Source organism: Primulina eburnea, chromosome 2, assembly GCF_022965805.1.
Source record: "Primulina eburnea isolate SZY01 chromosome 2, ASM2296580v1, whole genome shotgun sequence".
Classification (NCBI taxonomy): Eukaryota; Viridiplantae; Streptophyta; class Magnoliopsida; order Lamiales; family Gesneriaceae; genus Primulina; species Primulina eburnea.
Genome location: NC_133102.1, coordinates 45890604 through 45916859, shown reverse-complemented (window position 1 = coordinate 45916859; position 26256 = coordinate 45890604). Strand labels below are relative to the sequence as shown.

The window sequence follows — 26256 nt, the reverse complement described above, 5'->3', positions numbered from 1 at the left end:
AATAAGATATCTGTCTCACAAATACGACCCGTGAGACCGTCTCATACAAATTTTTGCTTTTTAGATTATATGAATGAAATATAAAAAAAAAAAATAAGCAACATAGATCATTTCTTGACAAAATCCAATATCAGAACACCATAATATATAGTATAATACAAATATATAATTGATTAAATTGTAATATAATAGTGCATACCATCTTCTCTTTTGGTACATGATATTACTGAAACACCGCAATCTATATCTGTTAACTCGTCCATCAATCTCGGGTTTCTGTTGCAACCATGCATATATAACTGGCCAGTTCTCTTTCGATTGCGCTCTATCCCTCTAAAGCACACACATTTCTTCGTCAATGAAGGATTGATGGATCTGTTCTTCGTACCGAATAGAGGTAAACCCTTCTTCATCGAAGTGGGCTACTTCGATACAGTGCTGGAAATCAAGGAAATGGTTGAAAAATATCAAGGGATTCCCGTATCCAGACAAACCCTAACTTTCAACGGTGACGTCCTGCAAGATGAACTCAATGTGCACTACTCCGAAATCCTTGATCGATCCCGGATCGAGCTGCAAATCGCTTCGGATCCTAATTTCAAGGACGACGAAGATCTTTCGTCGTCCAAGATCCACCTCGTTCTGAAAATGCCGGCTTCCAAGGTTGGTATCACGGTTAATTAGAATGAATGTTACCGAAACGGTTCGAGGGTTAAAAGAGAAAATCCAGGAGATTGAAGGCATTCTGATAAGTAGACTTGTTATCCATGCGAACGGGGTGGAGTTGCATGATCGTCGATCCCTTAAAGACTGTGGGCTCGCTGATAATTCAGAACTCGACGTCCACGTCCAGGCATCCCCGGAAACCACTTCAACGGGGTCATCCGTGAATGCTGCTGCTAATAGACCCCGGAAGTTGAAGATCGTCGTTCTCACTAAACATGGCACTAAGAGAGTCCCATTGGAAGTTAATCCGTGGCAAGATGTTGGCGAGCTGAGGACGAAGTTGCAGAAGCTGGATAAAGAAATGCAGCTTGATCTTCCGAAGGACGGGTATTTCTTTATCTACAAACAAAACGTGATGGATGATGATAAGTCTTTCAGGTGGCATCATGTTGGGCAAGGGGATACAATCGAGACCTTTGGTGGGAGTGTTTCGGGTGGATCTTGATTTTGCAGAATTTTTTTTGGTTGGGTAATCACGATGATCTGTAATTTTTCAGAGCTTATTGTTTGATTTTGCTGTGTAAATGACACATTACTCATATGCTTGATAAAGAAAGAAGAGAACTCTTGGTATCGTTTCAATTTCTTTGAACTTATTATCATGATTAATGATTATCATATTTAAAATTATCTTACATGTGAGTACCTAGGAAGATTTAGACTTCGACATAATTCGATCCTGAAAGCTAATTCAAGGAGATGATTGTCCAAATACATATATGTACAACTCTTACAAACTTAATCAAACCAATGTTAGACATTTAACACAGACTTCATTAGCATGAATGAACAACTGGAGCGGTATGTTTATAATAACTTATCGTGTGACTAATAAGACATTTCAACATATAACGGTGAGCCTGAGTCAAGATCGGAACATGTCTATCATATTATGTTAAAATTGAGACTTAAATCTAACTCAATCCTAAAGTTATCTCAAAAGAAAATGATTGTCCAACTTCATACATACAACTTTATAGAATATAATCCAAAATGATGCGAGATATTTAACAATAATTTTTTAATTTGGTCCAAATTGATCAATGTTGCGACCTCAAACATGTAAATAGATGGATCTATGCTAATAAAATTTATTATGCTTTTTATATGTTATAATATAAGTTGTTTTAGGGACATATAGAAGTTCAGGTTTTGGGAAGTTATGAATTTTTTAAAAAAAATTCGCGGAGGCTTTATTTTCATATTGAACAGTTTGAACAGGAAGTGTATACAGAAGACATAAAATAATTTTAATATTAATCTATTTATTCTGATTTACTCGAGCTCTTTGAAATTCAGTGGTCACTTCCGATGCAAAATCTTGAAGACTAGACTAATTTGATTTTTGTTTTATTTTTTTTAAAACATGATTACACTAATTTGTTGAAGTACGAAATCAATCAGACGTCCGAGCATATGATATAACACATAATATGATTTCATTTCAATTTTATTAGATAAATCATTTATTTAATTTAACTTATAAAAATATTTTTTTTATTTTACGTAAAGATCAAGTTAATCCATGTCACGAATTTATCGTCTAACAAAAAATCTATCTATTTAATTTATTATTCTAATAGAAAGATCACCCTAGAACATTTAATTTCGGATCATTAGAGATTATTGTTTTATTTCAAAGAAATGATTGTTCAGTTATCTCTCAAATAAACGAAGTGTATAAGATCATTCAATGCCAGAAACTGACGAGACTTTTCAGTTCGAATCTTATATGTTGATAGCTTAGTTACTTCTGAAAATAACACTATATCATTGACATTTTTACTTGCTTTACATATTCTCCTTTCCATTAAAAATTAATAATTTTTTTTATATATAATTCACAAATCTTTACAACATTTCAAATTTACACTTTATTAATATTATTTGTACAAATTATAAATTTTAATGTTTTAAAAATTATTTCGTTGAGAAAATTTAATTTTTTTAGATTAAATAGAATTTTTTATTATTCGACAGATTTGATTTCAAATTACTAAATCAAATTTGATTACACCTAAATTCTTTTTATTCGTTTGTCAGTATTGTCAATTAATTTTTATATATATACATAAATAATAAAAAATCGTTTCATAATTTTAAATTAAAATTAAAAATTACTAAAATAAAATTAATTAAGATGCAATTAAATTTGATAGTATTTTTTAAACACAAAATATTAAAATGGAACATTTAAAATCAATAATAAAAAAATGTATAACATGAATATGTTTGCTTAATGAAGGTTACGAAGTCATAATCAGCTGCCTAATTCCATTAATTCCACTCTTCGTGGTTCGTACCCCTAACCACCTCCTCCCCCCCCCCCCCCCCCCCCCCCCCCCCCCCCACCACCCAACACCACCCCCAAAGAGAAATACCCCTCTCATTCACCGTAGATCGAAATCTCGTCCGTCAGCTCGCTAGCTCGCTACTTCAACATTGAAAATCCTGCGATCCCACACATTCCCCTTCGAATACGCTCGCGTGAAAATGGAGAGAGAGGCGTGGTACGCCGTCGTTTTACTCCTGCTGTGCGCCGTGGTCACGGTGAGGTCCGATGCGGCGGATCACAAGTACAAACTCGGAGATCCAGTGCCGCTCTATGCTAATAAAGTCGGGCCCTTTCATAATCCTAGGTGAAACCCCTTCTCTCTGCTTGATTGGCTATTTGTTCGGCTGCCTCGTTGGTTATTTGTATCGGGGTTGTGGGATCTGTTTTAGAATTTGGCGAATTGAAGGTTTTGTGACTGGTCTTCTTTTCGTGATTGGTATCGATGGAGTTTATGGGGTTTGTGGAGTTGGAGTGGAGTAGGATCTTGTTGGTGCTGATCGACATTTTTTTTTGTTAAGGAAGATATGCTTTTGATTTTTCTTTGGTGGATTATTTTGCCACATCAATTTTCCGTTGATGGCATGGAATGTGCTTATTGTTTGTGCATTTATATCGAGTTGCGGAATCTGCTTCAAGATTTTATTTTGTGGGTTTCCTGATGGATTTTTTTCCTTTGGGTTTGGTTTCTATTTCACTGTATTTCCGAGGGATTGAGATGTGTTACTGGGTTGGTCATAAAAAGCTCTCTTTTTTCATAAACTATCACTATTCCTGAGGTCTTATAACTCCGTGGATTCGTTGTGAAGAAAGTCGACGAGTTCTATCTCTTAAATAGGAGATGGGCTGTGAAAATTAACACAAGTTTTGAATGGTTACATTGTCATTTATTTGCTAGGAAAAGTCAAGATAATATTTAAAGCATACAGTGTCTCCAATCAAAATCTAGGTGAAAACACTTAGGAAACTATGATTTGTGCAATGGTCCGATACATGAGCCATATTATTCATGTTGTTAGAGTTTTGAACAGAGTTTGATTTGATTGTGAATGCTATGTAAATATAAAAACTCTCATTTATATGCGAGGAGAAAGCATTTTCTTACAATGCATCGATGACTGATATATTTGTTTCTTGTACCAGTGAAACGTACCGCTACTTTGATCTTCCTTTCTGTTCACCAGGTTTACTTCTTAATCATTTCATTTCTTTTTTACTTTAATTATGATTTGCTAAGATTAACTGGTTGGAAAAGTTTTTGTGAACTAACATCTATCTTGTCATTGGTGGAATCTCCTTGGTAGTTGATGTGCAAGAGAAGAAAGAAGCCCTTGGGGAAGTTCTGAATGGCGATAGACTTGTCAGTGCCCCATATAAGCTAGACTTTTTGCAGGATAGAGACTCCGAAGTAGTTTGCAAACAGAAGTTAACGAAGGAAGAAGTTTCGAAATTCCGAAGTGCGGTATCAAAAGATTACTATTTCCAAATGTACTATGATGACTTGCCCCTCTGGGGTTTCTTGGGGAAAGTTGATAAAGAAGGAAAATCTGATCCCAGCGAATTCAAATATCACCTATTTAAGCATCTTCATTTTGAAATATTTTACAATAAGGATCGTGTGATCGAAATAAATGCACGAGCTGACCCTAATGCCCTTGTAGACGTAACCGAGGATAAGGAAGTTGATGTTGAGTTCATGTACTCTGTAAAATGGAAGGAAACAGAAATTCCTTTTGAGAAGAGAATGGAGAAGTATTCCCAGTCTTCTTCACAGCCTCGTCACTTGGAAATACATTGGTTTTCTATAATCAATTCATGTGTGACAGTTCTTCTTCTGACTGGTTTTCTGGCTACTATTCTCATGCGAGTTCTCAAGAATGATTTTGTCAAGTGAGCACATTCTTATAGTTATCTAATTCTCGGAGTTAGAATGGTTTCGCATTAAATGTTGATTTTATTATTATATCCTTGTGAAGGTATGCTCATGATGATGAGGCAGTTGATGATCAAGAGGAAACAGGTTGGAAGTACATACATGGTGATGTATTCAGGTATCCCAAGTACAAATCTTTATTCGCTGCATGCCTTGGTTCTGGCAGCCAGCTGTTTACTCTGTAAGTATATAAATTAGCTGCATTCTCCTCCCAGACTTAGAGATCATTTTCAGGTTGCGTATCACAAAACGTTAAAATCTCGTCTTTGTGTATTTTCTCCGCAGTACGGTGTTCATTTTTATACTTGCATTGGTTGGTGTATTTTACCCTTACAATCGTGGAGCTCTGTTCACGGCTTTGGTTGTCATTTATGCACTGACATCAGGGATCGCTGGCTATACGGCTGCCTCTTTCTATGGACAACTGGAAGGAACAAACTGGGTATGCTTGGGTTTACATATGTCCCTTTGTACTTTTGAACTCGACTTTAATTCATCTATACGATCAGTTTTAATGACATCATCACAGATTAAAAGGTGACTTGAATGTGTGTAGTAGTAAATATGTGTAACCAATTAAATATTAAGAGAAGAAACTTTATTTTTGATTTTAAGGATACATTGTTAGTATTGCATGCCTTACAATGTTGATTTGTTAGTCACTTATTAGATGTGAGTGTCTAGGCGTCCAGTAAGGGTTTGCATCCAGTTATTGGCACATTGCTACTTTGTTGATCCATTCAACCTTCAGTTTGCTCACCTAATTAAAGGATATATAGTTGCTAAACTTGTTAATGGGAATTTACTTGAAACAAGATATAGTTGCTAAACTTTTCAACGGGAATGTTGGGCCTATGATTGAGCTGTTTCTAAAAATGATTAATTAAAGCCTAGGTCCTTCAGTTTGTGCTGAGTCAACTTGTTCAGCCTTAGGAACTGGGCAGACTAGCAATCGTTCTTTTTTGCAATACTGAGCACAATTTTAACTTACTCTTTCACGACTGAATGTTGAAACTAGATGCTAGTTACTTTATTGGGATATACAGTTTCAGTTTTTTGTTAAGTTGAATTTTCTTTCATTATGTTGACGCAATTTGACTAGAATATGGAGTAGCTTGTTTGACTGATGAATCTATGTATTTGCATAATTTAAAAATCTGTTGGTGCTAGAGTGGGGTATTGGTTTGCCGGGGGGTGGGGTTGGGATAGAAGAGAGGAGATGTGATTTAACTGGGTGCGGGAGGTGTGGTTTGCTTGGATGCGGGAGGTAGATCTGCATGGTAGGGCTGCTTTAGATATTTTTTTCTTGTCCTATCCACATTATTTCCTTATTATTCAGAGTCTAGTTTGTTGACCATCACTGCTTTAATTTTGCCTGCTAGACTCCATTAGTGTGATAGTGTCAAGAAACTACAGACTACAGAGTAATAAAGGTTGTAAATGCCTAATAGTTATTTTGGGCTGATTTTAATCTTGTTTAATGGCAAATGCTACTTTGATTTGTTTACATTTATACAAAGAAAATGGAAAAAGGTTATGTTATAGACTCCAAAAGATGATGGTCTGCTCCACTTTCATTCTATAGGTTCGGAATCTTTTGTTGACTGGAAGTCTATTTTGCGGACCGCTATTTCTTGCATTCTGCTTCCTTAATACCGTTGCAATTGCTTACAGTGCCACAGCGGCACTGCCATTTGGTACTATTGTTGTCATCTTTCTTATATGGGCCCTCGTGACATCTCCATTGTTAGTCTTGGGAGGGATTGCTGGAAAGAATAGCAAGGCAGAATTCCAAGCTCCGTGTCGCACCACGAAATATCCCAGAGAGATACCATCATTGCCTTGGTACCGTGGAACTCTACCTCAGATGGCTATGGCTGGATTCTTGCCTTTCAGTGCCATATACATCGAACTCTATTACATATTTGCCAGCGTATGGGGCCATAGGATTTACACCATCTATAGCATTTTATTTATAGTCTTCATCATCCTTTTGATCGTCACAGCCTTTATTACCGTGGCATTGACTTACTTCCAGCTTGCTGCTGAGGATCATGAATGGTGGTGGAGGTATAACATGCTTTTTTTGTTCTCGGTTTTTTGTCATATTTATTGCTGGGATTTGTTATCCTTTGTTCTTATATGCATCGACTGCTAAAATTAGATTACCTAGTTAGCCGCAGCTAAATAGTGTTCATTGATATGAAATCACTTTATTTTTCTAGAATAGTGCATCAGTTTAGATTTGATTCTGTGGTCAGAGTTCAAATTACTTGTAGGTTTATCCATATGAACCATATTTTTATGCTATTAAGAAGATTTGAGTGCTTCACTATTAATTACTAACCTAATACACAGGGGTACAATAAACTCTTCTTGATGCAACTGATAATATGGAATGTGAGGAAACTTTGTACTATGTTTTGTGAATATCCCATTTATCGTTCATTTTCTCATCCATGTGATTGAGCGTCAACTTTTAGGGTTGATTTTGGTGATTTCTCCATATTGTTTTGTCTCATTGACAGTTTTTTGTGGTTGTATTCAGACCCAAACAACCTGGAAAGGATTTCTACTCGATTAACCTGAATTATTATTTTATATCAACCTATTTGTGTGTGTATTTTTTAATGAGAGGCTCTCACGAGAGCCTCATCTAAATAATCTTACTTTATTTTCTTACCTATCGAGAAACTCACTGGTTTGATTGATGGGATAATTTTACAGATCATTTCTGTGTGGTGGATCTACTGGGCTGTTCATATACGGATATTGCTTGTATTACTTTTACGCACGTTCAGACATGTCTGGCTTTATGCAAACTTCATTTTTCTTTGGGTACATGGCATGTGTTTGCTATGGCTTCTTCCTTATGCTGGGGACAGTTGGATTCCGTGCAGCACTGTTTTTTGTCAGACACATTTACCGCTCGATCAAATGCGAGTAGCTGTAAGTTGAGTCATCTGACTTTCTTGTTCTACATAATGTTTGATAACTATTGTAAGGCAATTTGCAATGAAAGAGTAACATCAAGGACGATTGGCCTTCTCAAATGGGAGATTCTAGTGTCTTACAGTCACTCTTCAAAAGTTACTTATTGTTCTTTGTTTATTTTAGGTTCATTTTGCCATACCCAGTTTTGCTACTACTTCGAATGCGTTTCTTCTGATGGTCCTTGAAAGTTCTATGTTTGAGATTAGTCAGAGCCCAACAAGCTGGGGTTTAAGGCTTGCCTTTGATCTTGTTGGGCTGGCTTGATTCTAGCTACACCTTGAGCCTTTTGATCAGGGAACCCCAAGTTCAAATTCGGTGTCCTTAAAGCAAGCTATTATTATTATTGTGCTCATTAGGTGACGAAATTTTTTTGTTGCGATCCATGTTCAATTGTTTTTTCTAAGTTCTCAAGCTGCATCTGAGATTGGACGAATTCTTGAAGCTCGTGTGCTAGGCTTAAATACATTCCCCACTGTTTTCATATCACGTTTATCCATGATAATTTGTTGAAAAAGTGTATTTATTGAATTACTATTTATACAAGTTTTCTTACCGACATTAATTACTCTATAAAGCAGATGACGCATTTAACTCGTCAATCTATGCGCTGTAAGTCAAATATTTCTAGTACAAGAAAAGAAGCCCACCAACATGTTTCCCTAAATACCGGCTGGGTTCTGATGATAACATATGTACTAAAATGAAATCTAACGATCTGTAGTCGATTCAGTTCCTATCGGCGATCTTTGCCGTGGATCAAATGTGGACGCCACCACTCACACGCACATATGACACGAAACAGAATCATAAACGATACCACACTTCAAAAAATATGACGCTTGACAAATATATAATTAATATGTAAAAACCAAAGGCTTGCAAATTTGAAATCTTTTGATTCAAAAAATGAAATCTCATTGGCAATCAAGATTCCATGGTGGACCAAAATGCCCAGCACCGTAAAATGGAATGTTATGGTCCAAGGAAACCATCACCGCATAAATAATGTCCAGAAGTTTTGAAACCACAAAATCCCATCAGCTTAAAACAAATTTCAAACAGTGGTTTTTGCTCAGATCCCACCATTCTTGATAAATTTTGTTCCTAATATCAATGTCATGCAACAACAACAACAACAAAACAATCTTTAACATTCTCATCCAATTTTAATATATCCAAACGGATATTAAAGTATTCAAACATTGTACGACTAGAAATTTTGAACCTAGACATCCATCACAACAAGATTACCATTAACTTGCAGTGATTTATTTTGTAGGATCATTAATCAACTATTCCTAGGATTAAGACACATCTAATCCACAAGCAACAGCCATTAGCAGGAGCAGCCAAGAAATACATAAAATTCAACAGTAGAAAACTAAGTCAACCACATAAAATGCACTAGATCTCTCTCCTATCAAACCAACTACAACTAAACAAGAACGTCCACCGATGTACACTAACCATAGCCAAATACACAACACATAAACATGGAAATCTAAAGCCATCGTCCAATTAAAACAGCTATTGAAGTGCATAAACATCTATAGTTAAAGAACCAGAACAAGTCAACCACCAACACTACACCTGCAAATTACCTCAAGCCTCTACACCATTCTGCATCAGCTCTGGATTCATCTTTTTCGGCCGCCCCCTTGGTTTTCCAGACTTGGAAACGCTTGGTGGGCCTGGTGGAAGCTTTGGTTTCTTGGGGACAGGAGGTGCATTGGGATCTTTTCTTGGGCGGCCCCGTGGTCGAGGAGGAGCAAGGACAACACCCTCAGGTAAAGGATCTTTCGGCTTCGAAGGCCTGCCACGACCACGTTTGGGCGGGGCATCAGGGCCCGCCTTGATGTAGTTGTTCTTGATCAGTAGAAGCTCCCCATTGTCTTTCATTCTGGTCAGGTGATCGGATAGCAAATTAGCATGCCCAGCTGGCATTTCTCCGTATTTTGACTCCATGAATTTTGTTATAGATGATTTGTTTGCTCCACCTTGTTGCATCGCATCCAATGCTTCCGTAATCATCTGAGAAGATGAAAATCAAAATCCCTAAAGTAAGCAATATCTCCGTCTTTGAACAATTTTTTGGTCCCAAAAGAACAAAACCAAAATATTACCAACAGAAGGGTCAAAAACTTGAAAGCGTCATAAACACTCAAACTTGATACAAAGTAAAGGTTCTCCTTTTCCGTAAAAAGTTGAGCACCATTTTCAAGACATGACTAAATAAAGAAACAATCAAAACTCACAAAATGAGGGTTCCAAGAAAAATTGAAAAAAATGGGGTTCTCTACAAACATGAAAATCTCCAATATTCTTCCAAAAAAAAAATAAAAATAAACAAATGATTATAAGCAGGAAGGGAAAGGAAATTTAGAAAACTAAGAAGTAAAAGTCTGAGTTCAAAACTCGATACTTTCACCTGCGGGTATGAAGGTAGCGACGGTGGTTTGCCGAGCTCCTCGGTTGCCATTGAAGTTGGGATTAAGAGAGAAAAAGCAAACAGACGAAAGAGGTCAGCTTTTACGGTGAAAGAAATCTGTATGAAGAACTTATCGACAAAATTATTACGAGGGTTTTAATAATAATATGAATATCAATAAAATAAGTTTTTTTTTTAATTTTAAAATAATAATATGATAAAATTAAAGTTCACTTCCAGTTAAAAATTAAAATTTAAAAAAAAAAATTTGTGAGAGGGAATGGACGTTTGAGATTTGCGTAAAGGTTGTGATGATCGACTGAGTTAAATGCGTCGAAATGGTATCACGAGAATTGATGACATGGACTGTGATGTACATTTTATGTTGGGTACGTAGCTCTCATGTTACACGGTTTCACGAATCTTTATATATGAGATGAGTCAACACTACCGATATTCACAATAAAATGTAATGCTCTTAGCATAAAAAGTAATATTTTTTCATTGATGACCTAAATAAGAGATACGTATCACAAAATACGATCTATGAGACCGTCTCACACAAGTTTTTGTTTTTTATGTTTATGTTTTGAGTTATTTATTTATTATTTATATTATATGTTTTCATATTATAATTTTACTTTTTTTTTCCCTATAATATGTGTTTCATACAGCACTCCCGTGAAAAAACTACTAAACGGTAAATTTACATGACCAACAATGAAATCAGAATTTCAAACTATTTTCATTGTTTGCCAAGCGGTAATGGAAAAATATTACTAGTAGAAAATATTAAGAAATTAGATGTTTAATATAACTAGTAGAAAATATTAAGAAATTGCCAAGTGTGATTGAATTGGATTGAGTCGAATAAGAAAAAAAATTAAGAAATTCGATTCAAATTAATATGTTTGAGCTTGAAATTAAATATATTTGAGTTCGAGTTTCATCTGAAGCTAGAAAATATTAATATCTTTTTGCTCGAATTCGATTTAAAAATAATGGCTCGAAATATATTTATTTATAATATGTAACTACATTAAATTAATATAAATATATTAAAGTTCATGAGAGACGGATGAAATATAGAGCATAATCGACTCAAGGTCGGTTCGAAAAAATTTCGAACATTCTTGGATTCGACGGATGCGAATTCGATAATTTCGAATATAAATCAAATATTTTTGAATCGACTCAAGAAATTCACGAATAAACTTGATTTGTTACACGCACCTAGTATTGAACACAGCAACATCATATAAAATTGATGTCAAGTGATGTTGCTGAAATCGGTGATGCTAGCTGGGAGGTCAGATCCCTGCTTGGAGAGCTCGGATAAAACCTTTGAACGCTGTCTGGGAGGTCGGAACTTCACCTTGGGAGCTCGGATCAGACACCTCGAAATCCAGAAACACAAACAAGAGTGTTAGAAGGGGGCCGGAAGGTTGTTCCGGCGTAGCCCCTCCGACGCTCAAGTCAGAAAACTGAGAGAGAAAACTGTGTGTGCAAAGAGAATGTGAAAAGTATGAAGAAGAAGTAGTGTTTTAAAGTTAACGAAACCTGTTATTTATAGGTGAACCGCAGAGTCCTAGTTTTGGTAGGTTTCGATCTTGAGAATCTTCGGAAGATTTGATTAGATCTTCACCCAGATTTGATTTAGATATCGTTAGATTTAATTCAGATCTTTAATGGGCTTTACTTTTCTGGGCTTTGATCTCTGCGGGCTACGCGCTTAATATCTGAGTAAGGGCTCTCGTAGGCATGAGCCCACGAGACGATAGGACCTCATGGGACCTCGGCTCGGGAGCTCGGCCGAGGGTTTCCGATCGTCCCGATAATACCTTCTTGGAGGTCGGCTCGGGAGGTCGGCCAAAGAGCTCGGCCAGGGAGGTCGGCTGACCTTTCCAATCGCTGGAAATTCCGATATGGGAGGTCGGCCAGAGATGACCTCCCGGATGACCTTAAGCTTCCTTCCGAATGCATGCTGGGCTTTGCTCTGAGATGGGCTATCGGGAGCGGGCCGAGCCCATCCTCCATCCGGGGGTATCACGAGTCCCCCCCTCGAGTCGAGCTGACGTTGAAAACCAGAAGCTCGTAGTGGCGTGAGCTCCCGGTTGCCCATGGTTATTTTGAGCTCAAGATCATTGAATCGTGCTGTATGACTGAGCGGCTGGATGAGCTGACGTCATAAACCGGAGGCTCATAGTTGCCTGATCTTGGTGGTCTTTGGCTGGACTGAGCTTAGAAGCTATTTGGCTATGCTGGCCTTCCGTGACAACATGTCAGTATGTCCTGATGTGATCGGCAAATCCTCTAGTCGAGCTGAGTCTTGGGCTTCCTCGACCGTCCTGGGCTATCCGATGAGCTCCCCTACTTACTCCGTTATGCCATAAAAGGCTATTCATTGCGCTGATCGGAAATATTCTTATGGGGCTGAGCTGAGACCACCGGTTCCGAGCTACACTGAATTATCCATTTATGACGTCTGCTGAGCTTGTGAAAAGCTGAGGCGTTCCACTATTAATTTTGCAGGTTCCCGACCTGAATACGAACCGACACTGCCACCTGTCAAGCCAAAAGTTGGTTGTACGATCTTCGAGAACATCCTAGCCGCCCACGTCACCCGAAATCAACGGTCCGATCTCCTCAAGGTCCCTCTATAAATACCATCTCAAACCCCACTTAGTCACTCTTACGCTTGGATTTCTTCACCTCGGCTCCGACCCTCCACGCAATCTTCTCATTTTCCAACTCTCTGCCTTATTCCCCGACCTTCCGTAGGTACTGCTATCATGGTTTCCCCACACCCCTCTTCCTTGTCGACCTCCGAGGGGATATTCCGTGAGGTGGATCAGTACGACCCCCTCACGGAAGTCGCTTCGGGATCAGGTGGGTGTCCTGAGACTGAGGGGGTGAGCTCCCGCCTCGTTCCTGATGATGATGGGGCAGCCCTGAATCAGCTCAGTCTCAGTTATCCAGAGGAGCCAATCAGGACGTCCGACCCCTGGTTCGAGCTCCACCCTTCGTGGCTGGATACCTCGGATGAGCTCCGCATCCGAGCTATCTCGTGCGCCCCTGCCGATTATGATTTCATATTCCCTCACTCTGAGGAGCGAGCCAACAATCCCCCTCCTGGCTACTATACCTTCTATCAGGACCAATTAGAGGCTGGCCTTCGATTTCCACTTCCTTCTTTCTTTCAGCAGCTCAGCCAGTTTTACCAAATCCACCTCGGCCAATTCACTCCCAATGCTTTCCGTACCTTGTGCAATTATGTAGTTCTTTTCAAAGCCTTGGGCTATGAAGTCGACCCTCTTTCCTTCTCCCACTTCTACCTCCCTAAGAGGTCAGAGGAGGGCCCCTTTTATTTCTCAGCTCGGCCTAATTGTCAGTTTTTTGAGGGGGCCCCGAGCTCTAACAAACACTGGAAAAACCATTTTTTCTTTGTTCAGCCCTCCGATCAGTGGGACATCTGTTCTCAGTGGAGGGTTTCTCTTCCTGAGCTCCCATGCCCCCTCTCGGGCTTTCGTAAGAGCAGCACCTTTCTCGGGCCATTCGAGGCGATCAGGGGTCGGCGTTTCCATACACCCACTCTCTTAGCCGAGGACCTCTTGAGTTATTATGGGCTCAGCTCGGCCAAGATCACATCCCAAGGCAACGAGGGTATGGAACTTTAGCCCGACCCCTGCTGATCCCCTCACACACACATTTTTTTTTTTTTTTTTTTTTTTTTTTTTTTTACTAACCTGAGCCACTGCTTTTGTCTCAGCTGCTAGAGTCATGAATGCCCTTATCAAAAAGGCTGAAGCCCGGAGGCAACAGAAGGCCAGCTCGGCCGGTGCAGACAAAGGCAAAGCCGTGGTTGCTGAGGTCAACGCGGAGGAGGTTACTGTTGCTTCCATTGCTGAGACTCAAGTGGTTCCTCCGAGCTCCTCTCGGAAACGCCGAGCTCCCGAGACCCCCCGTTCTCATGGGCAATCTGGAAGCAGCGGGGAGCTCGGTCATGTTCAAACTGAAGCCCTGCCCCTTCGGCAGGTGAGGTCAGATACCTCTTCACAAGTTCTCCGTTGTCGTTCCAATCTGTACGATATGTATCGGGAGGACCTGCGTATTGTTGGGGCAGGGCCATCCCCTCTGGCTGGGGCCCTTCTCCGGGACATCGCCTCGAAGGCCGACGCGGAGTTCTTGGATGGGCTGAACTGGGCTGAGCTTACCAGGAGGTCCACCAGCGCCAGTGCCGAGGTAAGTAAACTCAGCTTGTTTCTTTATGCCACTTAAACTTGGCTAACATTTTTCTAATGCAGGCCGCTCTGCTGAATGCCGAGGTGGCTTTCAGGGCCAATAATATCCGGAAGCAGTCTTCCAGGGAGGCGAGGTCCTTCCAATCTACCTCGGCCGATCTGGAGAGCAAACTTGCTGCCCTTACGGAGGCCTTGGATAAGGAACGGGCCAACTCGGCGAGGAGGGAGGCCGACATGAGGGAGGGCTTTGTTGCCGAGACCAGGAAGCTGAAGAACGAGCTGCGCTTGACTGAGGTTCGTCTAGATGCTGCTCAGGAGGAGACAAAGGCCGTTAAGGAGGAACTTAACGTAGCTCAGCAGGAGATCGTTTCAGCCCGGGCTGACCTTGCCAACGGGACTGAGGTCTTCAAAGAGGCTTTTTTGAAGTCGGAGGAGTTTCTGGACGTCATTGCTGAAAAGGCCCTCAACTTCATCTACGTGGGTTTTGATGGTGCGGTGGCCCAATTCAAAGATGCTGGATACCCTCCTGAGGGGACCTCTGCCGATTTTTTGGATGCTAAGAAGGTCGTGGAGAACCTCCCTCCCGATGTATGAGCAGCGGTCCTCCCCCTAGCTGTATTAGTTTCGGGAATTTAATTTATATATGAGTGTATTATGCCTTCATCCTTCACACCGGGTCAGCTTCTCGTATTTAGGTCAGCACCCAAAGCAATAACCTAACTCACGCTAAAAGAGGTCGGCTGGGCTCTTGGAGCTCGGCTAAATACTTGAACAAAACAATAAACCAAACAATAAACCGAGAACGCACTGAGAGGTCGGCTGAGCTCTCGAGCTCGGCCGAACACTTAACAAAATAACAAGCCGGTGAGATCACCCTGAGAGAGGTCGGCTGGGCCTTTGGAGCTCGGCCGAACACTTAACAAAATAACAAGCCGGTGAGATCACCCTGAGAGAGGTCGGCTGGGCCTTTAGAGCTCGGCCAAACATTAACAAAATAATAAACCGATGAGGTCGCACTGAGAGAGGTCGGCTGGGCCTTTGGAGCTCGGCCGAACACTTAACAACATAACAAGCCGGTGAGATCACCCTGAGAGAGGTCGGCTGGGCCTTTGGAGCTCGGCCGAACACTTAACAACATAACAAGCCGGTGAGATCACCCTGAGAGAGGTCGGCTGGGCCTTTGGAGCTCGGCCGAACACTTAACCGTAATAACTTGGTATGAGCTCGGCTCGGCCTTGGGAGCTCGGCCAGCCACTTAACCATAACTTTGGACTGTAAAATTTATGCCGAGCTGAGGTGAGCTGAGAGGCTCCTGAACTAATCGAGGATTAGGACCCTTCATCATACTTGGCGTGACCAAGATGAGGTGAGCTCTGGGCTCCTGAACTGGCTGAGGGTGAAAACCCTTCTCATACTTGGCGTGACCAAGATGAGGTGAGCTCTGGGCTCCTGATCTGGCTGAGGGTGAAAACCCTTCTCATACTTGGCGTGACCAAGATGAGGTGAGCTCTGGGCTCCTGAACTGGCTGAGGGTGAAAACCCTTCTCATACTTGGCGTGACCAAGATGAGGTGAGCTCTGGGCTCCTGATCTGGCTGAGGGTGAAAACCCTTCTCATACTTGGCGTGACCAAGATGAGGTGAGCTCTGGGCTCCTGATCTGACTGAGGGTGAAAACCCTTCTCATACTTGGCGTGACCAAGATGAGGTGAGCTCTGGGCTCCTGATCTGGCTGAGGGTGAAAACCCTTCTCATACTTGGCGTGACCAAGATGAGGTGAGCTCTGGGCTCCTGAACTGGCTGAGGGTGAAAACCCTTCTCATACTTGGCGTGACCAAGATGAGGTGAGCTCTGGGCTCCTGATCTGGCTGAGGGTGAAAACCCTTCTCATACTTGGCGTGACCAAGATGAGGTGAGCTCTGGGCTCCTGATCTGACTGAGGGTGAAAACCCTTCTCATACTTGGCGTGACCAAGATGAGGTGAGCTCTGGGCTCCTGAACTGGCTGAGGGTGAAAACCCTTCTCATACTTGGCGTGACCAAGATGAGGTGAGCTCTGGGCTTCTGATCTGACTGAGGGTGAAAACCCTTCTCATACTTGGCGTGACCAAGATGAGGTGAGCTCTGGGCTCCTGATCTGGCTGAGGGTGAAAACCCTTCTCATACTTGGCGTAACCAAGATGAGGTGAGCTCTGGGCTCCTGAACTGAATGAGGGTGAAAACCCTTCTCATACTTGGCGTGACCAAGATGAGGTGAGCTCTGGGCTCCTGATCTGACTGAGGGTGAAAACCCTTCTCATACTTGGCGTGACCAAGATGAGGTGAGCTCTGGGCTTCTGATCTGACTGAGGGTGAAAACCCTTCTCATACTTGGCGTGACCAAGATGAGGTGAGCTCTGGGCTCCTGATCTGGCTGAGGGTGAAAACCCTTCTCATACTTGGCGTAACCAAGATGAGGTGAGCTCTGGGCTCCTGAACTGAATGAGGGTGAAAACCCTTCTCATACTTGGCGTGACCAAGATGAGGTGAGCTCTGGGCTCCTGATCTGACTGAGGGTGAAAACCCTTATCTGCAATAATAATAATTTCTAACAAAAATGCATAATTTTATTAATGTATCTGAATAAAGCATCAAGACCTGACGTCCTTGCATCGAAAGTAAATGACAAAAAAAACTAAAGCTTCTAGCAATATCTAAGCATAATATTTGCGAAGGTGATAAGCATTCCACGGCCTCTTCAATTTCTTCCCTGTCCAGTCTTCTAAGTAGTAGGCACCCGAGCTGAGCTTTTCCACCACTTTAAAAGGCCCTTCCCATTTCGGATCGAGCTTTCCGACCTTCTCTTCCTGAACCTTCTTAAAGACCAAGTCTCCCACCTGGAAGCTCCTCTGAATGACCCTTTTGTTGTAGGACTGGGCTATGCGTCTCTTGTAAGCTTCCATTCTTATGGCCGCGGCTTCTCTTTTTTCTTCCACGAAATCCAAGTCTGCTGCTCGTCTCTCATTGTTTTGCTCATCATAGCATGTGACGCGAGGTGTTTCTTCACCGATCTCCGCCGGAAGCACGGCTTCATTTCCATAGACTAGGCTGAAAGGCGTCTCCCCCGTGCCTATTTTTGGGGTGGTCCTGTATGACCAAAGCACGCTGGGGAGTTCCTCCACCCAATTACCTTTCGCGCTCCCGAGTCTGGTCTTCAGGCTCTGCACTAAGGATCTGTTGGTGACCTCCACTTGGCCATTGCATTGAGGGTAGGCCACGGAGGTAAAGTGCTGCTGGATCTTCATCTCTTTACACCAGGCTTGGATCCGGCTTCCTTGAAATTGCCTTCCGTTGTCGGATATCAACTTCCTCGGGACCCCAAACCTGCAGACGATGTTCTTCCAGAGAAATTTGAGTACCTCATTTTCAGTTATCTTAGCCAAAGCCTCAGCCTCTACCCACTTTGAGAAGTAATCTATGGCCACGAGCAAGAATTTTTTCTGGGCTGGGGCCGGGGGAAAAGGTCCTACAATGTCGATCCCCCATTGGTCAAACGGGCAGGCCGCCACAATACTCTTCATCAGGGCAGCTGGTTGATGTTGGAGCTTACCATGACGTTGACAGCTGTCGCATGAGATGACGATGGCTAGAGCATCTTTTAACATAGTGGGCCAAAAATATCCGGCCAAGAGTGCCTTTCGTGCTAGAAAGTAAGATCCCAAGTGATTCCCGCAGCAGCCTCCATGAATCTCTCTTAGTACATAGTTAGATTGCTTGGGACCCAAACACTTGAGAAGAGGCCGAAAGGCTGACCTCTTGTAAAGAGTTCCGTTGACCATTACAAACCGAAGGCTTCTTCGCTTCATCCTGTAAGCCTTCTTCGGATCTTCAGGGAGCACCCCATCTTTCATGTAATCTAATAACTCGGCGCGCCAGTCATTGTCTTCGTGCTCAGGAGAGGGGTAGTGCACAGAAGGGTTTAGTTCTACTTGGACCACCACCTCTCTTGATTTCCAGCTGTGAAGTGAGCTCGCCATTTTTGCAAGGGAGTCGGCTCCCTCATTCTCCTCCCTGGGGATCTGCTTAAAAACCAGTTCTGTAAAGAGTTCCTTAGCTGCTTCCACGGCTTTTACGTATTCTATCAATCTCTCATTCTTGGTGTCATAGGATCCATTCATTTGGTGGGCCACCAGCTGAGAATCAGAGAAGATGTGGACCCGAGCTGCTCCGACCTGCCGTGCTGCTCTTAGACCTGCTAAGACCGCCTCGTATTCTGCCTCATTGTTGGATGCCCTAAAGTCTAGTCTCACGGCTAACTTTAGTTCATCCCCTTTTGGAGAGATCAATAACACACCAACTCCGCTGCCTTCATTGGTGGATGAGCCATCCACATAGACCTTCCAAAGGTCTTCAATCTCCACATGCAAAGTCTCAGCCAGGAAATCAGCCAAGGCCTGTGCTTTGATTGCGGTCCGAGGTCCATATTGAATGTCATATTCTCCCAGTTCCGTGGTCCACTTTACCAATCTTCCTGAGATATCAGCATGAGTCATTATCTTTCCGAGAGGGCTGTTAGTGAGGACCATAATGGGATGAGACAAAAAGTATGGTCTCAGTCTCCGGGCCGTGGTGATCAAGGCCAAAGCAAGTTTTTCCACTGTCGTATATCTGAGCTCAGCTCCTTTGAGTGCATGGGATATATAGTATACGGGATTCTGCTCGGTGCCCTTTTGTCTGACCAGGACTGAGCTCACGGCTGCTTCGGTGGCTGATAGATAAACATACAACTGCTCCCCTATTGATGGCTTTGCTAGTATCGGGAGCTCAGCCAGATATGTCTTCAGGTCTTCGAATGCCTTTGCGCACTCTTCATCCCATTCAAATTTCTTGGCCTTTCTGAGGACTCGGAAGAAAGGAAGACTCCGGTGTGCCGCCCTCGAAATGAATCGTGATAAAGCTGCGATTCTTCCGGCAAGCTTCTGGACCTCTTGGAGATTCCCAGGAGGTGACATGGATTGGATGGCCTTTACCTTCTCGGGGTTGGCTTCAATCCCCCTTTCTGTTACCATATATCCCAGGAACTTTCCGCTTTTGACCCCAAAAGTGCACTTCTGTGGGTTTAGCTTTAACCCATAAGACCTCAGAGTGGCAAAGGTCTCACGGAGGTCGGCTATGAGGTCCGCCGAATTCTTGGATTTTACCAAAATATCATCCACGTAGACCTCCACATTCCTTCCTATCTGATTTGAGAAAACTTTATCCATGAGCCTCTGATAAGTAGCCCCTGCATTTTTTAGCCCAAAAGGCATTACCACATAACAGAATGTTCCTTCAGAGGTGATGAAGCTTACTTTATCCTGATCTTCCCTTGCTAGGGGTATCTGGTGGTACCCCTGATAAGCATCCATTAGACATAGATATTGGTGACCCGAGGTGGAGTCCACCAACTGATCAATCCTTGGTAAGGGGTAGCAGTCTTTCGGGCAAGCTTTATTAAGATCTCTGAAGTCGACGCACATTCTCCATTTTCCCGAGCTCTTGGGGACCAGAACAACATTTGATAGCCATGTTGGGAAAAAGATCTCCCTAATGTGTCCTGCCTTAAGGAGCTCGTCTACCTGTTCTTTTATTACCTTATCTTTCTCGGGGCCAAAGTGCCTCTTCTTCTGTTTGACTGGTCGGGCTTCGGGAAGAGTGTTGAGGTGGTGTTTCATTATCCCGGGGCTGATCCCCCGAAGCTCTTGTGGAGACCAAGCAAATACATCAATGTTAGTTTTCAAACAGGCCAGCAGATCATGCTTGGTTTCGGGATCAAGATCAGCCGCCACCCTGACACTCCGCTGGACCCCTATTTCTACCGTTTCTGGCTCCTCTTCTGAGGTGAGCTGAACCTCTCTTCTGGAGGTCATATTTGGTTGGGCCACAATCATCCCTACCTCTGTCCGAGATCTTTTGACTTCTTGCCTTACCTCATCCACATAGCATCGTCGAGAGGATTTCTGATCCCCCCCGACGACTCCTACTTCATTCCCCACAGGATATTTCAGCTTTTGATGATAGGTAGAGCTTACAGCTCGGAATTCGGCCAGGGCAGGTCGGCCAAGTATTCCGTTGTAGGAAGAGGGGGCATCCACCACAGTAAAACATGTCATTTTTGTGATGCGGTGAGGTCCCGCCCCTAGGGATAAGGGGAGCATGATTTGCCCCACAGTTTGGACCGCATGTCCTGTGAAGCCGAATAAAGGCGTAGAGATGTGATCAAACTCGAAACCTTCCACTTTCATTTGGTCTAGGGTTCTTTTGAAAAGAACGTTAACTGAGCTTCCGGTGTCAACAAAAATTCTTGCGACGTCATAGTTGGCGATAGTAAGAGTGACTAGTAAGGCGTCGTTATGAGGTGCCATAACACCTTTCATATCATCCGGCCCGAAGCCAATGACGGGGTCGTCTTTGGGGGTCAGGTCTAACCCCAAACTTTCCAATCTCCGACCATGAGCTTTACGAGCCCTGCCCGAATCTCCGTCGGTGGCACCACCCGTTATCATGTGAATCACTCCTCTGGTCGGATCATTAGCAATCTGCTGGACCTGAGGGCCTTGATGTCGCGGGGGGTCATCTCGACCCCCGCGGTTGGGTCGGTTCTCCCGGGGTTGTGGCCTCTGATTAACCCCAGGAGGTCCCCGATCCCTTCGCTCATCTCGATATCTTCCTTCTGATCGAGCTAGGAGGTTCTTCATGTGAGGGTCTCTTTGCATGATTCTTTGGACCTCTTCCCCCAATCTCTGGCAATCATTGGTGACGTGACCGTACTCTTGATGGAACTCACAAAACTTATCTGAGGGAGGTAAACGCGGCCCTTTCTCGGCTTGTTTCGGTCGCTCCAGCTTTCTTCTTTCTTCACAAATGGCCATAGCTCTTTCCAAGCTCATTGCCAACGGGGCATAAGGGAAAGGCCCAGGACCTCGGCTCCGTTCCTCTGTTCTTTCTGCAGGCCTCTTCCTACTTGGTTCCACTTTCTCTTTCCCCTTATTTTTATCATCGGGTCGGATATCCACTCGCCTTTGCCTTTGTGCATCCTCAAGATTCACGTACTTCTCGGCTCGGCTCAGGAGCTCATCATAACTTTGAGGGGGTTTTTTGACCAAGGAATTGAAAAATTGTCCCCCTCGGAGCCCTTGCGTGAAAGCATTTACCAAGGTTTCTGTTGCTGCAGCTGGGACCTCCAAGGCCGCACTGTTGAATCGTCTAATGAAGTCCCTCAGCGAATCTGTATCTCCTTGTTTCAAATTGAATAGGCCCAATGAGGTTTTCAAGTATTTTTTACTTGTAGCATACTGGTTTATGAATAGGGTGCTGAATTCTCGAAAGCTGGTAATGGAATGTGGTGGGAGCAAATCGAACCACCTCTGGGCGGGTCCCACTAGGGTGGTAAGGAAGACCCGGCATTTGACCCCATCTGAGTATCGGTGAAGCAAAGCAGAATTATTGAACCTTCCAAGGTGTTCTTCGGGGTCAGTACTTCCATCATAATCCTTGACGGTTGGTTGGCGGAAATTAACGGGGAGGTCTTCATTCAGTATCTCGAGGGAGAGTGGACTTTCTCTGTCCAATACGGGAGGTCGGCCCCCCATTCGCCTGCCAAGCCTCCTGACTTCCTCCCAAATGGCTTCCATATGCTCAGGAAGAGGGGGAGGAAGAGGAGGTTGTTGTGGCGGTGGTGATGGAGTGCGATTTCGACGGAGGGCCTCATTCACAGACGTGTTGATCAACTGGGCCAATTGGTCTAGACTAAGATCAGCCACACCTCTGCCTTGGCCACCTCCGGGACCTCGGTTACCATCTGCATGGGCCTGGTTGCCACCTCTGGGACCTCGGTTGCCATCTGCATGGCCCTGGTTGCCACCTCCGGGACCTCGGTTGCCATCTGCATGGCCCTGGTTGCCACCTCCGGGACCTCGGTTACCATCTGCATGGCCCTGGTTGCCACCTCTGGGACCTCGGTTGCCATCTGCATGGCCCTGGTTGCCACCTCCCGGACCTCGGTTGCCACGCGCAGGGCCTGTTCTTACACCTGTTCGTCCCCACATGTCTACGTCTTCTCAGTATATTCCCACAGACGGCGCCAATTGATATCGCTGAAATCGGTGATGCTAGCTGGGAGGTCAGATCCCTGCTTGGAGAGCTCGGATAAAACCTTTGAACGCTGTCTGGGAGGTCGGAACTTCACCTTGGGAGCTCGGATCAGACACCTCGAAATCCAGAAACACAAACAAGAGTGTTAGAAGGGGGCCGGAAGGTTGTTCCGGCGTAGCCCCTCCGACGCTCAAGTCAGAAAACTGAGAGAGAAAACTGTGTGTGCAAAGAGAATGTGAAAAGTATGAAGAAGAAGTAGTGTTTTAAAGTTAACGAAACCTGTTATTTATAGGTGAACCGCAGAGTCCTAGTTTTGGTAGGTTTCGATCTTGAGAATCTTCGGAAGATTTGATTAGATCTTCACCCAGATTTGATTTAGATATCGTTAGATTTAATTCAGATCTTTAATGGGCTTTACTTTTCTGGGCTTTGATCTCTGCGGGCTACGCGCTTAATATCTGAGTAAGGGCTCTCGTAGGCATGAGCCCACGAGACGATAGGACCTCATGGGACCTCGGCTCGGGAGCTCGGCCGAGGGTTTCCGATCGTCCCGATAATACCTTCTTGGAGGTCGGCTCGGGAGGTCGGCCAAAGAGCTCGGCCAGGGAGGTCGGCTGACCTTTCCAATCGCTGGAAATTCCGATATGGGAGGTCGGCCAGAGATGACCTCCCGGATGACCTTAAGCTTCCTTCCGAATGCATGCTGGGCTTTGCTCTGAGATGGGCTATCGGGAGCGGGCCGAGCCCATCCTCCATCCGGGGGTATCATCAAGGTTGTAGTTCAATAACTTGTTGAGTTTTGTGGGATAGTATCTTTTGGCATCCAATATATTTGTAGTTCAATAACTTGTTGAGTTAAGAGATGTAACATTGCATGCCATGAGAATGTAAATGTCACGTGAATCCAATATAAATTGACCATGTGTGAAAAGTTGGCCCTATATATCAGTAATTAGCTAACATACATAATATAGATTTCATCGAATCTGTGTTGGTAGGTGGACTAAATATCTGTACTCATGCGATAACAAAGACAACAAGGTTCATGGATGGGCAAGCAATGATCAAGGTGTGGGGATGTGGATGATAACACTCAGCCACGAGTTCAAAAATGGAGGCCCTTTAAAGCAAGATTATCTCACCTCCCATGTTGGATCTACCATGCTCTCTGTAAGTTTCCACGACTTTCCACTTCTTGTACAGTAGTAACTTTGTCCTATGCAATATTTTGTTGGTTTCTCTTCATGTTTTTATGAGTGTGGCTAAGTGGCATTTTCATGTGCCCCTAGATGTTTAGTAGCCCGCATCATGCGGTGGAAGATCTCGCCCCCCAAATATCAGTCAGCAGAATACTGGAAAAAGGTGTGCTGAACCCTTCCGTGCTCTGGAACGATGCCAAGCAGAGCGTCTGTTTCCATTATAACGCGAATAGACGATAGATAATATAATACAAGAAAACTTGAAATAACATATTTGTAATATTAATTAATTGCAGATGTCGAAGGAAGTTGCAAGCTGGCCATATAAATTTCCTCTTTCAAATGACTTTCTCGAATCCAAACAAAGAGCTAGGTGCAGTAAGTGGCCAATTACTCGTTCATGACAGGTAATTTATAAACCGGTAGTAAAGACAATTTTGTCATGTAAGTTGGATTTTAGTCAGATTAAGCCCGATTTTATTATTTTTTCGATAATTTTATGTAGATACATAAATAAGCAACCTGTCCCAGCCGCCTCGGCGTCCAGGCTAATGGCAAACTGAAAGCAAGGTCATATCTCACTTCCTTGGTCGATATTATTAAAAACTTTGGAGAACAATTATTTTTTATAGATAAATATATAATTTGATATTTAGGGTTATCAATTCTTTCTTGATCAAGAATGTGATCCCCGGAACATACAGCTTGTTTGCATGGGTCACTGGAACTGGAACAGTTGGAGATTACAAACACCCTAAGAACATCATCGTCCAAACAGGTTATTTTTAATGCTCTATATTTTTTCTAGTCTTATCCTACTTTTATTTTGGTTAAATCATGTCTAATATTGAATTCTAGGTTCAAATATTAAGCTGAACAATGTCGTTTTTGAGGCTCCAAGAGTAGGTCCTTCGCCGTGGGAGATCGGAATCCCGACTGAAAGGCTGCTGAGTTTTTTTATCCCCAATTCAGTATATAAGATGAATCCATGTAATATTTACAGAGAAAGGTTTTTTCAAATTAAATTTATAAAAAAATTGCAAAAGTATATTGTTTGAGTCACTGCAGACATTGTTAATCTCTTGACGATTCTCAGGTTTAGGCTATACGGATTGTGGGCTCGTTACAAGTGTTGGGAAATTAAACCGAAGCGATGCCGATCACAATGGTAATAGTACCCAAAAAATACGGAATAAAATAATCAACAAGAACACAAAAATTTACGTGGTTCACCCAAAATAGGCTGCGTCTACGGAGCTACTGGTGATCTTTTATAACTGAAAGAAATATTACAGCAAGTGTATACACCAATACACTCAATATTTCTCACTTCCAACCCGAATATACCGAGAAAAATAATTTCTCTAACTCGCACTGAAAAAAAAAATAATTTTTTTTTCTATTTACTCTCTTTTTATCAAAGCTAAAAAGCTTTTAATTTTGGAATACAATAACTGAAAGAATTGAGTTCTATTTATAACTAATTCCTTCGTTCAGTTTTATAAAAAAAAATACGATGTCAGATAAATAACAAAACACGTTTTCTTATTATTTGATTTAATGTGGGTCCCACCACATTAAATCAAATCTCACCTAACAATTTTCTCACACAAAGACTTGATTTCAATCTTGTCTTCACATCATCAGTACAATCAACTCAAATCTCTTCATTTATACATGCAGTCCAACTGAAGTTGAACACAATTTCAGTTTGTTAATGATTACCGTCTCTGTGAGAATATCAGTTGGATTTTTACTTCTAGGAATCTTGTAAGCATCAAGACTACATCTTCAAGTATACATCATCTATTCTGATGATATTGAGTTGCTATGTGTGATCCTTTCAAGGCACGCGTCAACAATCAAAGCTCGCCTGCATATTTCACGACCAAATTCATGGCCTCTACCATTTTTACAGTGCCAGCATTGCGGGAAGTCAACTTGTGGATGGCGCAAATGCAATTTTTTTAACTCAAGCAAAACTTGGATAAGCAATAAACTTGATTTATGCGTATGTCGTCATTATTAATTTTCATATTTTATAAAAAAAAATTGATTGAATAATCGGAATGTACTTTACCTTATAATAAATATCGATTTCCATACATGTATACGTACGTGAATCTATTCTGTATCCAATTAATGGAGATAAGTAAATCTTTTGATTCAATGCATGCATTAATTTTCTTTTTCTCATGCATATATAATTTTATCATTTCCCCTTCGGAATAAAATGAAAATTCAAACCAATTCTGCGCACCACTCTCGTGTTACTACAGATCTTCAGCTAAACT

The 26256-nt window shown here is 42.5% G+C and overlaps 3 protein-coding genes and 1 pseudogene across 4 annotated transcripts; 3 read left to right on the top strand and 1 right to left on the bottom strand.

The window, feature by feature from the left end:
• The first annotated feature begins 260 nt into the window (after positions 1-260).
• LOC140824816 (ubiquitin domain-containing protein 7SL RNA1-like) lies at positions 261-1295 on the top strand (annotated as a pseudogene).
• A 1797-nt stretch (positions 1296-3092) lies between these two features.
• Positions 3093-8547, top strand: LOC140823702 (transmembrane 9 superfamily member 3-like). Of its 2 annotated transcripts, XM_073185168.1 has the most exons (8): positions 3093-3365; positions 4202-4242; positions 4363-4948; positions 5035-5172; positions 5277-5433; positions 6577-7061; positions 7719-7940; positions 8109-8547. In XM_073185168.1, exons 1-7 carry the CDS (start codon positions 3220-3222, stop codon positions 7936-7938), a joined length of 1773 nt encoding a protein of 590 aa, XP_073041269.1. In that variant the 5' UTR covers positions 3093-3219; the 3' UTR covers positions 7939-7940; positions 8109-8547. The 2 variants fall into 2 exon arrangements, with proteins under 2 accessions (XP_073041269.1, XP_073041268.1); XM_073185167.1 differs by having other exon boundaries at positions 7719-8139.
• An 814-nt stretch (positions 8548-9361) lies between these two features.
• On the bottom strand, positions 9362-10558 carry LOC140823704 (HMG-Y-related protein A-like). The gene is made up of 2 exons (XM_073185170.1): positions 10414-10558; positions 9362-10016 (listed from the first exon to the last, which is right to left on the bottom strand). The coding sequence occupies exons 1-2, from the start codon at positions 10462-10464 to the stop codon at positions 9588-9590; spliced, it is 480 nt and encodes a 159-aa protein (XP_073041271.1). The 5' UTR covers positions 10465-10558; the 3' UTR covers positions 9362-9587.
• A 13125-nt stretch (positions 10559-23683) lies between these two features.
• On the top strand, positions 23684-25953 carry LOC140824378 (uncharacterized). The gene is made up of 8 exons (XM_073185971.1): positions 23684-23694; positions 23762-23933; positions 24064-24125; positions 24259-24369; positions 24619-24740; positions 24821-24952; positions 25059-25130; positions 25811-25953. Exons 1-8 carry the CDS (start codon positions 23684-23686, stop codon positions 25951-25953), a joined length of 825 nt encoding a protein of 274 aa, XP_073042072.1.
• The last annotated feature ends 303 nt before the right edge of the window (positions 25954-26256 follow it).

Excerpts from the sequence above, each read along its gene's own strand:
- LOC140823702 (XM_073185168.1), top strand. The coding sequence starts at position 3,220 with ATGGAGAGAGAGGCGTGGTACGCCGTCGTTTTACTCCTGCTGTGCGCC. Across the intron at positions 4,949-5,034 it reads CTCAAGAATGATTTTGTCAA|GTATGCTCATGATGATGAGG; the intron begins GTGAGCACATTC and ends ATCCTTGTGAAG. Across the intron at positions 7,062-7,718 it reads GATCATGAATGGTGGTGGAG|ATCATTTCTGTGTGGTGGAT; the intron begins GTATAACATGCT and ends ATAATTTTACAG.
- LOC140823704 (XM_073185170.1), bottom strand. The coding sequence starts at position 10,464 with ATGGCAACCGAGGAGCTCGGCAAACCACCGTCGCTACCTTCATACCCG. Across the intron at positions 10,017-10,413 it reads CGCTACCTTCATACCCGCAG|ATGATTACGGAAGCATTGGA; the intron begins GTGAAAGTATCG and ends TCATCTTCTCAG.
- LOC140824378 (XM_073185971.1), top strand. Across the intron at positions 23,934-24,063 it reads TTGGATCTACCATGCTCTCT|CCCGCATCATGCGGTGGAAG; the intron begins GTAAGTTTCCAC and ends GATGTTTAGTAG. Across the intron at positions 24,953-25,058 it reads AGTATATAAGATGAATCCAT|GTTTAGGCTATACGGATTGT; the intron begins GTAATATTTACA and ends GACGATTCTCAG.